The sequence below is a fragment of the Tribolium castaneum genome, chromosome 4 (genome assembly GCF_031307605.1).
Source record: "Tribolium castaneum strain GA2 chromosome 4, icTriCast1.1, whole genome shotgun sequence".
NCBI lineage: Eukaryota > Metazoa > Arthropoda > Insecta > Coleoptera > Tenebrionidae > Tribolium > Tribolium castaneum.
The window spans coordinates 12,751,443-12,764,826 of NC_087397.1; the positions used below are offsets into that span (position 1 = coordinate 12,751,443).

General features: G+C 32.3%; 3 protein-coding genes and 1 non-coding gene across 5 annotated transcripts; 2 read left to right on the top strand and 2 right to left on the bottom strand.

The window, feature by feature from the left end:
• Positions 1–230: 230 nt before the first annotated feature.
• Positions 231–6,350, top strand: LOC103315016 (uncharacterized). Its single transcript, XR_010333943.1, has 2 exons — positions 231–362; positions 6,199–6,350. It is a non-coding gene; the product is annotated as an uncharacterized LOC103315016 (transcript).
• Pus1 (Pseudouridine synthase 1) lies at positions 4,341–5,707 on the bottom strand. The gene has a single exon (XM_008202608.3). It carries the CDS (start codon positions 5,654–5,656, stop codon positions 4,412–4,414), a length of 1,245 nt encoding a protein of 414 aa, XP_008200830.1. The 5' UTR covers positions 5,657–5,707; the 3' UTR covers positions 4,341–4,411.
• LOC657076 (uncharacterized protein) lies at positions 6,337–7,201 on the bottom strand. Its single transcript, XM_008202610.3, has 3 exons — positions 7,038–7,201; positions 6,702–6,984; positions 6,337–6,605 (listed from the first exon to the last, which is right to left on the bottom strand). The coding sequence occupies exons 1-3, from the start codon at positions 7,122–7,124 to the stop codon at positions 6,340–6,342; spliced, it is 636 nt and encodes a 211-aa protein (XP_008200832.1). The 5' UTR covers positions 7,125–7,201; the 3' UTR covers positions 6,337–6,339.
• A 495-nt stretch (positions 7,202–7,696) lies between these two features.
• Positions 7,697–10,404, top strand: Tsp97E (Tetraspanin 97E). Of its 2 annotated transcripts, XM_008202607.3 has the most exons (5): positions 7,708–8,119; positions 8,173–8,340; positions 8,604–8,948; positions 9,321–9,408; positions 9,468–10,404. In XM_008202607.3, exons 1-4 carry the CDS (start codon positions 8,060–8,062, stop codon positions 9,393–9,395), a joined length of 648 nt encoding a protein of 215 aa, XP_008200829.1. In that variant the 5' UTR covers positions 7,708–8,059; the 3' UTR covers positions 9,396–9,408; positions 9,468–10,404. The 2 variants fall into 2 exon arrangements, with proteins under 2 accessions (XP_968578.2, XP_008200829.1); XM_963485.5 differs by lacking the exon at positions 9,321–9,408 and having other exon boundaries at positions 7,697–8,119.
• Positions 10,405–13,384: the final 2,980 nt, after the last annotated feature.

A 13,384-nucleotide genomic window follows, 5' to 3' on the forward strand; every position in this document is an offset into this window, starting at 1 on the left:
AAATGCCAAGTGGATGTTTAATTAGTTTGCGACGATGTATTTTATCAAAACCGAAACTGAAACTTTCGCACCTGAATCGTACAACAGTGAATTATTTAATTATTTCACTCATCATGCCAAATATTCAACCACTGATAACAGTGTGATGGATTTTGATTTTGGGAATTATGAAGTTGGGAATCACAACTTTCAAGATTATTTTTCGTATCATCAGAGGAATTACTTGACAGAAGCTGAGAAAAAAAATCATGATTATGCGAATTTTGGGGCAGATTTGGGACAAGTGACTTTGCAAAACGAAGCTTCCTATCTTGATGACGCCTTGGACATGCAGAACACATCTTATTCGGACGATTCAGCAGGTGATTTATTAATATCCCCATTTATTATTTTTTTTAATTTCTTTATTTATAATTATTATCTTCAAGAAAATTAGATGAGGAAATATTTTGCAATCGCGAATTGGATGACTAAACCAGCGACATGTCCCAATTGCAAAAAGTATTTAACGACGCTGTTTAATGAAATGCGGTTTCTTTTGATGCTATTTACAAAATATTTATATTTGTGCGAGGGAAGCACACATGCATTAGATCTAATCTTGAAACAAGTTCTGCAAAATTTTTCTTTCGTAACATTTCAAATTTTTAATTCAATTCCGCCTACGAGCAACAACATTCGGCTTAAGTTTTTCAAGTCACGGACGACTGATAAATTGTCTTTTGCTTCCGATGAGTCAACTTGAACACATGGGTCAACATTTAGGAAATCTGTTGTGATTGTTTTTATAAGGGTGTGATTTATTGTAGGTGACACCCTTTGTATTTTGGGTCAGAAAGGACCGGAAATTATAAAATTGATACGTTTTGGTGAAGCTGCTGCGTGTTTTTAGACCATAAACGCGAAAACGCAATTCATTTAAATTTAAAATATGGATTATCGCACTGTTGCAGTCATCATTATTCTGTCTAGTCGTAAACCTATTTTTATAATGAACATGAAACAGGTGTGATCTCTTATCATAGAAAAAAAAATTATAACAATTTACAAAGACGGTTTAACTTGACTGGGACCTCTGGTGATAAATTTTGGAGCCGCTCAAGAGAAAGTTGATTTTTATTATTTTATATATATTTTTTGTTTTCTCTATCAACCTTTTTAATTGCTGTTCTTTTGTTTCCACGGATGTCAAATTTAATTTATTGTTTACTTTGTAGGTTTATTAAACGTTTGGAACACCATAAGACACTAATTAGGGTATTTTTAACAGATATCTGTTTAATATTGTAAGATTTGTCGTTTCCGCTAACTATTTTAAAAAAATTAATCCAAACTTACAAAAATGTCACTTGACATACCAATACATTTGAAAAAAAAGTTATAAGTGGCTGTGCATTTCTGACAACAGATAAACAAAAACCATATGCACCAAATAGTAGGCGAGGAAAAATAAAAACTGACCTGTTTCGGAAATTTTCACCAAAATCGCTTAAATCAAAATTATGAATTTTATTCCAGTTAAAAATTCCATGTGTATAAGAGTATCTAGTTGTAGTGGATTTTAGTCGTTCAACTTTAAGCGTATTTCCCGTAAATAACAAAAAAATTAAAAGCCAATCTTTACAATACCTAGTTCCCGTTGTATCCTTCACCGAATATTTTTTTCAATGTAATTTCAATTTCTTTCATTAAAATTTTTGTAAAAGAAGCTAATTTTTGACTATATCACTATACTATACCACTGTTGTTCATATATACCCAGTTAGTTTCTTTTTTAGTAAGAAATGAATTTTGTCTTTACCTAGACACAAAGCGGTTATAACGATAAATAACCTGAGATAATGTTTAAAAGACAGAAGTGCATCCAAAATGCAAAATCCATAAAAGTTATTTTGACAAAACTTCAACATTCACGTAATTTTTTTAACAAAATTTTTGAGTACAAAAATAATAAATTAACAAAATTTGTGTCAATTAAGATGAGCTGTAGCCAATTTTTTCACTAAAATTTAGTGTTAAGGAAGTATTAAAGAAGGTCGTTTAAAAAAACAACGTTTATACAAAGACTTTTTGCAGTTTAAACTAACCATTTATAATTTATAATAAATTATCGAATGAGTGCAAAAATACAAAATGATTGGTTTTCACTTTACTGTAATGGCGGACCTTAAAAGAACCAATCATATCAAAAATATATTTTTTTATGAATCAAAAGATCTAAAGTGAATGGTTGTCTCCGTAATCAAAATGTTTACAAATTTCACTACAATTACACGTTTATTCATAAAACGGATGAGTCTCTCTTTGTTGCATCTCACATCTTCAGTTTTTACTTTAAATTCACCCTATGAGGGGTAATGTAAATATGTTGGACGATCTTTGATCAGTAGATAAAAAACACCAAAATTGGTATAACGAAAGGAAATGAATAGAGAATATTAAGTTAAAACTCTTATATTAGTCATAAAGTCATAAAATGATGACAAATTCTCGAAATGAAATGTTGAGAAACAAAGCGCGTGTGCGGAGTTTTTTAATTGCGACTGTTGACATTTCGAAAAAAATCCAACAAAAAAACAGGAAAAGACAGTGAAAATTGTATCAAAATATTCAAAAGTGTAAAAGGGGCTCGTGGGGTAAATAAATGATGTAGTTTTAAAAACGGAGCTGGTTTGTGTCTACATGGCGTGCGACCAGTTGGAATATTTATCTCGAAGCTGATTAAAACTTTCTAAGCAAAAAAATACAAAATTTATGTGAATACTTACGAAAAGAATTAAAAACCACTAGTCGAAATTCCACATGTCCGCCTTGGTCTGAGGATAAATATGTGCCTAAGTGGTAGATTAAATTGCTTTTTAATTTGTGACTGTTTTAAATCTGACCCCATCCAGTTTCGGGGCCCCTGGCAGCCTCCAGGTTTGACGGGTACTTAATCCGTCTCCGACAATTCAGTGCACAAAGAAAAAAGTCCATTACCAAATAATACACATTATTAGAATTTTCGTTAAAAATAAAGATAGTCGCAAAGTTTATTAAATGGTAATAAAATAATCTGTTAAAAATGTTCTGTTACATTAAGTTAACTTAACAAGTTAACCATTAACAAAACCTGGCACCTAGGTATTAATGCGTGATGAATAATCTTTTTAAACAATAGAAATTATGTACAGATAAGTATTTAATTGGTATCAAAAAATTTATTATTAATCTTATTAAAGAAAATATTCTTTAGTTAGTAATGTCATTAATATTAATGCTAACAAAATAAATTATTAACTTTATTATAAAAAACGTACTAGACAAATTTTTTTACCACTAAGAGTGACAGCATCACCATCAACCTTAGGTACGTCTTTCGCATTAAATAATCCACAAGAATAAAATTTTAAAACATTATTTTATTAATTTCAAATCTTAAGTTTCTTCTTTTGAATTATTTCTGCTAATACTGACTTTCGATAACTCGATCTACATATCTCAGTGGTTTAAAAATTACAACAAAGAAGGAATAGAATTTTTTGACGAAACTTGGTACAAATGTTAGAGTACCTAATAGTGTTATTACCCATTATCATTACAATTTGAACGATTTTAACCATGTGGTAAGAAGGTTTTTAACATTTAAGTGCTCTTGCCAGCAAGTGTTGTTGTTCCAATTTTTTGCTTTTCTGATTATTTTTTGTATATTTTTTAAAATTCGCTAAGATTTAAGTGTTAAAAAAACGCAGTGAGGTCTAGAAAATGGCAAAACCAAAATTACCTACTAACATTTAAAGGCATTGGCACCTTATGTTTTATGTTTTACCGGAAATTTAAGAAATTATTCATTTTATATGTCATGGTTCATTTTTATATGTCGGTAGGTTTTTTAAAATTGCTTTCATTTAGAGAAATTGCTAGTTGTTTGAAATGAAATAAAAATAATTGGCCTTTTGATATCAAAAATATTTGTTAATAGGCCAAAAAATTGAGTTATGACCCAAACACTGGAAGGGCCCTCTTGTCAGCGTCTTTGTGTCTCTTGACTGCAAAATTTATTAATAATCGCATAAACGATAACAAAAATATATTCAAAAAACCATTTTTCCATTCTATTTTTTGAAAAATTGTCCTTTTTAATATTTTTAGGTGGGTCAGTAAATACTATCCTATCTATTCTCATTTGTAGAGGGATATTCGTAGTTAAAATTATCCCACACATCACCCGATATAGTAATTATATATTTATTTTTAATTCAATTTTTCTATAAAAAAATGACTTTCTGTATCATAAGTCATTACTCATTCATTACCTAAAATCAACATTTACCTACAGTACAATTTTAAAACAAAATTACCATGTTTTAGAATTATTTATTGTTTCTTTAACTAATGTCATACAAGTGATAAAAAATAAATACAAAAATTATCATCTATTATCGGAATTAACAGTTTGTTCACTATCACTCTTGTCATCCTCATCGTCAATATCATCATATTTATGCGTCGATAACCTCCTTATAATCCATGCCACCATTGCCTCGTCCTTAACTTCCGTATTAATAATAGTTGGGAAAATATATTTTTCCCTAAACTCCTCGACTTCCTTCTCAACATCGTCCCAAACCAATTTTTCGTGGACCCCATCCGCACCGTATCTGTTATCATACCGTTCGTAATGGACGTAGTCCAAAAGTAACCCCAAACCGGGGGCTTTAGGTATATTAACCTTGTCCATCCCAAACGCCAAGTCTAAAGTGTCTTCAGATGTGTACCCCTTAACCACCGCAATGAGCAACCCCACCATTTTGCGGATTTGGTGCAACATAAAACTTTGCCCCCTTATTTTTATGAGCGCGAATTCAACGTCGTCTTTAACGAAGGGTTTCTCACAAATTAGGGTCTTCATGTACCGTTTAGCGCTCGGATCAGTGGCTTGTTTTTTGGACGTAAAATTGTGGAAGTTTTTCGTGCCCAGGTATTTTTGTAAAAGATCATTAATCCGATTTAAGGTGGAGTCATCAAGTCTGAACCCTTTTTGCACCATTAGTTGGTCATGAGGGGTAAATGACACAGTGGGGAGCAAGTAAGTGTAGGACCTACTGTCGCACTGAACTTTACTATTGAACCCTTTTGTGACCCTTCTAATGCCAAAAACTCGAATCACTTCGGGCAGTTGTTCATTAATTTTGGAAATATCGATGTCTTCGCGTAACTTTAACGAAACAACTTGACGCGCCGCTGACACGCCTTTATCAGTCCTTGCGGCCCTTTGAAACTGCATGGTCTGCACTTGTGTGAAATTTTCCTCACTGATGTAATTATTTTTATAAAGCGCTTTGAAAAACTCCTCTTCGATTGTTGGAGTGTTGGGGTTTCGTTGCATTCCGTAGTAATTCGTCCCCGAATAGCCCAGCAACACGGCGAATTTGCGACGTTTGATTTTTTCGATCAATTCTCCCGTTACTTCCGTTTCTTTTTTAATTATTTTCGACTTGTGGAAGTTTAAACCTTCACCCTTGTCACTTCTTCGTTCCTCCCATTGCCGTTTTTTGACACGACCGTCGTAACGGGGCTTCCGGACAATCTTCACCTCGCTCATTTTTATCGGTAGAGACGGCAATTCGGGCGAGGGGGCGTAAAAAGGAATTAATTTCCTTATGGCTTGCAACATAACCTCTTTTCAAAAAAGTGACGTAAACATAACCTCGATGTGTCAAGTTTTTGTGACAGAATGAGGGTAACGCCGAATTTTTTGCCGCGGAAATTCAAACTCAGAAACCAAAAGTTTGTTTATCTTTTTATTAGTACTATATAATTGTGTTACTAATTTATTAATGACAAACATTTTCTAAATCATATTTTAATTAATTAATCAGCTCGCATTTCAAGACACTCATACTTGAACGACACTCGTCACAGATTCGTTGCATAAAATTTTATTTGCAACTAAAGCCACCCAAAAATAGTAATTAGTTATAATTGTTACGACTTGTCAAAATTTTAGATACAAGAAATACAGAGGTGAACAAATCGGTACGTAAAGAACGGACGGCTTTTACAAAAGAACAAATCAAACAATTAGAGAATGAGTTTGCTCATTCCAATTATTTGACACGTTTGAGGCGTTATGAAATTGCTGTTGCTTTGGATTTGACTGAGCGACAAGTAAGTTTTTTCTGTATGTAAGAATGAAATAATTATCTTCTTTTGTAGGTAAAAGTTTGGTTCCAAAACAGGCGAATGAAATGGAAGAGGACAAAAGGAGGTGATCCGAATACTTTCAGGGGAAAACCTAAACGAAGAATGTGACAAAATTGTTTGACCAGTTTTTTACGCCCAATAAATATGCAGTTTTTAAAGTGAAACTTTTTTATTTACACCTTTAGGTACATCAACTGGTTTTAAGTCATAATCAATCCCAAATTTGTTGATTTTTTGTAACCTTTTCTGTAGTCTAGTCAATCTGGATTTACTTTGTTCTAAATGTGTTTCATCATCAATTTCCTTATTTTTGGTTTTTGCGTTTTTGAGACGTTGCCGCTGTTTGGAGAACTTCTGAGGCATACTTTGCTTACCGTGGAACAGTGATTTAGGCCTTTTTTCTTGTGGAACAAATTCAGCTGAAAATATTACAATGAAATTAAGTTGGCCACATTGTTTAGAAAATCTAAACGTCAATTCAAGTCACAGCTCACTTTACAAAAACGGAAACATACCAACTATCCGTTTTTTGAACATGATGTAATTGTTCATAGTTTCGGCTGCGATTTTGGCAACTTCAGGGTGTGCAAATTCCACGTAGCCAAACCCTTTGCTGTTACCATTATTGCGGGAACGGCAAACTTTGACGTTCGTCACTCTACCAAATTGTTTGAAATATTTTGTGATTTCCTCTTCGTAAAAACCATGCGGCAAATGCGCTATGTAAATCAAACCTCGGGCCTTTTCTGCATTAAGCCGTTTTTCCTTACGGTTCTCTCGTATTGCTATTCTTCCAGACTGTTATAAATTGATAATAAGAAAATTAACAACAAAATTTTATCCAGACTTACTTTAATAGCCTTTTTAAGTTTCTTGGTTTTGGCTGTTACGCTTCGTTGCTTGTTTTTATCGAGAGATATTGTTTCCGACGTTTTCATTTTGGTTTCTTTTATGAATAACACAGAAACAACACGTGCACAAAATGTGGTTAAGAGAAATAAACAAAGTAACTACAGTGCATTGGCCCGAAAATTGGCGAAAATGTCCGAATGTTCCTTCAATAGAATTTTGTATAAAATCAAAAAAATATTGTGGTTTGTTTTTTAATATTTACAAATAAAGAGTAAAACGGGACGAGATTGCAGATTGGTCAAACTTTTATTAACATAATCAAAAATCTGTATAATGCATTTAACCAAAAATTAGCACCACACCGCATGAGAAAAAAAATGTCAAATGAGACTTAAAATGCAAAAATAATTTGTAAATCTCCATACATAAAAGATGCTTTTAGCACCTATGGTGCTAAATATTTGCCACAAATACGTAAATTTACAATAATACGATCGAAGTTATTTAAATCGCCCGCGTTAACTATTATTACGAGCTATCGCCGCATGGTGCGCTAGATGTAATTTTTTTGTGAACTATTATATACGGTTTGTCTACTGTTTTGATTTAAAGATTGATTAGATAAAGATTGCTAGACGCTTTTAACTACAAACGAATTTTGTAATCGTACAAAGTAGTGGTTTAAGGTGAAAAAATCGTGAATTGAATCAAAAAAACAGTAGCACCAACCATGAGCAGTTAAACTTGTTTTGTAATCATTATTTTTGTTATATAACAGGTCTCAGAGTCCACTGAACCTTGTTATCACAAAGAAAACACATTGTTCTAATAAAAATTTAAATATTCGTTTGTGAAATTCATTAAAAAATAATAATAAAATAATTCGTAAAGTTGTCAGCTCGTATGTTTGACATTTCGCGAAAACTGAGTGCATCGATTAAAGGGTGATCTCGTCTTATCGCCGTTCGAACAAAAAATTAATAAAAAAGTAGCTGTGGTAACGTAATTTTATGTTTACAAAATGTGCGGGGGATTTACGTGTTCAAAAAATGCATTAATTGCATTAAACGTCTTGTATATAGTGAGTGCAAAAAATTGGGGAAAAAAAAACGATTTTACGATACTTTTTTTCAGGTAGTGGCTTTTATCCTGATTGGGGTCGCAGTTTACGGTCGAGCCGCGTCTTTGGTCACAAATTTGCCCATTATCGGAGGAATTTTGGCATGTGGGATCATTTTATTTCTAATTTCCGTTTTGGGGCTCCTAGGGGCCGTCAAACACCACCAAGTGATGCTATTTTTCGTATCCTTTTTACGAATAATCTGACACTTCCTGTCACGTCCACCGTGGGTGTAATTGTACTAACTAATAAGTTTCTATCCTACACGGAAATTCAAGGTCACCTAAAATCCAGATTTGACTGATTGTACATCATTTTATGTTAATTTTATTCGGAATCTACGCAAAAACTGATGAAACTAACGAAAAACAAAGCCGTAAACTTTTACTAAACATACCTAACAATTGATCCTTTACACTTATGTTCTTTCTTAACACACATTTAGTACATGGTTATTTTATTTTTGCTGTTTCTCATCCAATTCTCAGTTGCTTGCGCTTGCTTGGGGGTGAATATCGCCCAGCAGGAGCAACTAGCTGAGCAAGGGTGGAGCCGTGTTGATAACAACACGCGAATGGAGGTACAAGAAGTGTTCACTTGTTGTGGATTTGCCGAATCCATTGATAAGACTATCGCACCGCCAAGTTGTGAAAATGTTAACGCGAAATGTTGCCTCAATCCTAACGAAAAAAATTGCGTATGTCCACCGTGTATGCAAAAATTGCAAGACACAATTAATTACGCCTTTAAATTGTGTGGGTGGATTGGACTCTTCTTCAGCTTGACTGAGGTAATGAAACGCACGATTTGTACAAAAAAAAGTGGCCTGTGATTTTGTTTACTTTTGTTGGCAACACGTTATCTTATTACTATTAAAAAATGCCTCACATGTTTTTGGCTCCCAACGTGGGGCGCTTGATTTTATTGAGAAATTATAGAAAAAAAATTGATAAAACTTATTGAACAAAGTATTAATGGCTTCGGGATCCACCTGGTAGACAGAATATCTAAAAAAAAGTCATATATGTTTGGCGCCCAACGTGGGGTCGTAAATTTTACTGAGAAGGAAGGAATGAGAGATTGTTTTAGTGTTGCCAACTTAGTTTCAAAGTCACGGCATTGCATGATGAGAACAATGTAACGGTTTTGGTGCATGTTTCAGTTTATGGGGGTGCTACTAACAGTGCGATACCGTAATCAGAAAGACCCCCGAGCTAACCCTAGCGCTTTCCTCTAGTCACTTAACAAGGGTGGGTGGATGACGTAGTTTTCAACATGAAATGTTATTTGTTGTTTTTTATTTTTATAGATAGCAGGTGTAGTTTTGACGAGAAGATACCGTAATTTGACAGATCCGGACGAAAAGCTAGCCACAGCAATTTTCCCTCGCCATAATTTTACATATTGATCTAGTCACAATCGTGCAAATTTTAATTTAAATTGATTTTTATCTATGCCATACCAAAGACAACTCTTTATCTCTATATATTCCACTTTTTAATAAAGGCTGCGGTTATTGTACCATTTGTGATTGTTTTGTTTGTAATTTTTTACTTAGTTACGTAAATGGTTATTATGGACTAGTCTACATTTTTATTTCATTTCCAGTGCGGAAAAGTGGTCAAGAATGATTGCCTGAGTTGGGCAAACTTAGTTTGCTAACTCAAACAGTGGTTCTCGACCACTTTGTGCTATTATTTTTAAATGTGGAACCAGTGTTTAAAGGCTGTTATTAGGAGCTATATTTTACTAAGGACGTTTCCTAATGTGTTTCTAAATCTAGAACTAATACATAAATAGTAAAATGTGCTAATAAACAAATCTTCTAGTGCTTGAAACGATTTTCTTACCTATACCTAGACGTAATATTTCCGTTTGTTTGGGTCAGTTGTGTATTTATAGGGCATGTAATTGATCGAATATTGTAAATAATTGACGTGCCTTGCAATAGTAAAATGGGCAAAAAATGAATTGGATTTGCTATAGGATTGTAGACATTTTTTATTTGATTGTAACACAACTGGCCTGAAAGTCGTAAATTATTGTATTGATGTACAAAAACTTTTTGTTATATTAAGATAGTGTACGTATTAATCATTGTGTTAGTGAACAATTGCTCAGTGCATGAATTTGCTCATTTCTTGAACCTTCAACTTCCTATTTATTGCATTTCGTTCTTATAAGTATATCGTTTATAGCTTTATCTTGTAGATGCTAAAAATACGAAATAAATGATGTGATCTAAATTGTGTTTTTCTATCCACACTTTGCCTCGAGGAGTGCAAAACCTTTTGTTGGACCGATAAAATCTGACCAATTTGCAGTGTTAAAAAAACATCCTGAGTTCATAAACTTCATTGATTGTTTCAACAAAGTCAACTATCGATAAGAGTTCATATTTGATTTAAAAATTTTACCCAAAAATTATGATTTTTTTAATTTTGTATAATCTACTAATTTGTGTTTAGGTATATTCAAATAAGTTTACGGCTGTAAAATGTGTTAATAAAACATTAGTTAGTTTTTCTGGACTTCGCTTAATAATATGGTTTCTAGCATAAAAAATACATGGTGTTTCAAGTTTTAGTGCCAGTGAAAAAATAAATACTTCTAGTACTTGTCCAAATGAAAAAGATAAAGTTTCTAACACGCTTCAATAAGATGCTTTAACGTTATCCCATTTCTCATAGTATGAGCGTGAAATTAAAAAAAATTGATTTCAAATTATTGCAATCGTTTTTTTTATAATAAAATTCTTCATATTTTTTAAGTAAGAATTCTAAAATTAAAATAGTTAAAAATCGAAGGCGTTTTGAGCAATTGAGCAGCGACAGGCTCAACTTTCCTAAAAATTAGACCCAATTTTGGGTTCAAGTACCTACGTACTTTGTAGATTCATAGACAAATTCCTGAAATTTCATAGATTTTGTACATAACTTTATTTGGATAATCCACTTTTACAAAAGGTTATTAATAATAAACGTAAAATTTGGCAGAAAAGGATCAATTTTTCTCTCTTTTATTGATGATTAACATTTCTTAAATTTAAGGGGAAAATGTTTATGATGAAGAGTTTATACGTAAAATTCTTGTACTTACAAAGAAATCTCTTTTAAAATTTAGAGTTCATATCAAGAAAAACAGTGAATTGACGACTACTGCCAGTCTAAACCATTTCTAAACGCAATTAGTCGACGATAAATGGAAACATTTTTTGACAAATATATTTGACTCATAGACAAGACAGCTGTGCATTTTCGAGACAGTTTTAAATCACTATTAATTCGAGATTTTTTTTGAAAAAAAATTAGTAGGGACAAATTCTGAAGCAACCAAAATTCCAAATATATTTAATATTAGAAATTACATTGAACATGATGAACATGAACATGATGAACATTACATGAACAAGAACAATTACTTTGTTGAAAATATTGATAATTAATTTGAAGCGTATCCTATCTATAAGTATAGTCCAAATTTACCAGCGTTCGAATTTGAGAATAATTGACATAAAAGCATTATTGGTTACGTGTCTGGGTGAACTCAAAAATCATTAAAAAAATTAGAATGTGAAAGTTGTGTATCCCAAATTTCTGGTGAATATTTTGAAAATGAACAGTGTTACAGTTTAATAAACGAAACAGAGTACAATTTAGAAAATAGAAAATTAAAGTACTGCAATTTACGATTTATAAAAAATATCAACAAGATTTATAATATATCTAAAATCATTCTTAGTAACATAACTTCTCCTCATAATATCAGAAATAAAATCTTGAGAGTAATTGATCCACATTATGCCAAGTTTTAGTTTACCTGTGAACATAAGAGCATAATCGAAAATGAAATTAACAATAAAATAAAAAAAATTATAAATTTATAAAAATGCGATGGAAATGTATCGAAAAAGGTTGAAAATAAAAACTAAATAAATGTGGTCTTTTATTTTCATAAATAAATTAGGAACTTTAAAATAAAATAAATAAAGAATCAGGGTATCTACATTCGGTTCACTTTCATAAAAACCATTGTGGTGGAAATTGGGTAGTTTTGTCATTAACTTTTATATGAGTTGTCAATGTAACGGATTAGTCAATTCCACCGCAATGGTTTTTATGAAAGTAAACCGAAAATAGTTGGCTGTGTCTTATTTTGCACCTACCACAAGCCAGTAGATGGCGTCGGGGCACAAAAATCTATGAGAGTTTGCGTTCTATAGTTTACCGTCTTGTCTATGATTTGACTTTTTGCCAGATTTGAAGTGTAACACCACTGATTTCTATCCCAGTTTGTTTTTTTTACACATTTCAACAGACGTATATGAAACAAAATATCGAAAATTGACATTCGCTGTTCCAACTCAACTCTAAGGCCACGAGCTCTGTTTTCTCAAAAGTGACTAAAATAAAACATTTGCCTGATTTTAACCAAATTTCAATTTCATTTGCCCAAACCGCTTTGAGTTTTTTACTACTCCAGTACTGGAACTCTCATTTAAAAAATAGGAAGAAATTAATTATGAGAAAACGACTGCAATAATTTAAAAACAAAAAAATAGTGTAGTTTTTTGCATTTTACGCCCATACCATGAAAATTTGAGATAACATTAAAGCATCAAATTGAAGCGAGTTGGAGACTCTATCATTTGAAATATAATTTTTTTTTCTTTGGGCAACTCCACTGCCGCTCAAAAAATTCCGGACAATTTCATTTTTTTAAATTTGAAATACTTCATTTATTTTTTATCAATTAACTAGTGTCTTAACAGGGTTTAGAAGAAATTTTCATAATTACATTATACTTTTTGGGGCTACACCAGCGTTAAACCGTTTTTCTGTGCTTTGGGATAAGGTATATAATTTCAATTATTACTTTGTATTTGGTTTAAATTGTGTTTTGTTACTCAAAACTGCTTATCAGATAACAGTTTGGCTCATTTGCTTAGGATACTACCAGAAATTTCTATAAAAATTGTTGCTTTAAGCATTGATGGGCGAAGTGTCGAATATACTGTATGACACCATAATACCGCGAAGAAATCTGAAGCACGTATACTCGCAGTTTTGTAAAACATAGGGATCTACAAAAAAAGGCGAATTTGGTCGTGGGAGCTGCTCAACTACTCCAAATGACCGTTTTCTGGGTTTTTTGAGATTAGTTAGCTCATCAAAGATAAGGGTTTAAATTTGCACAGCCCTGTGTGAGTTGTAAAAACGTACTCTT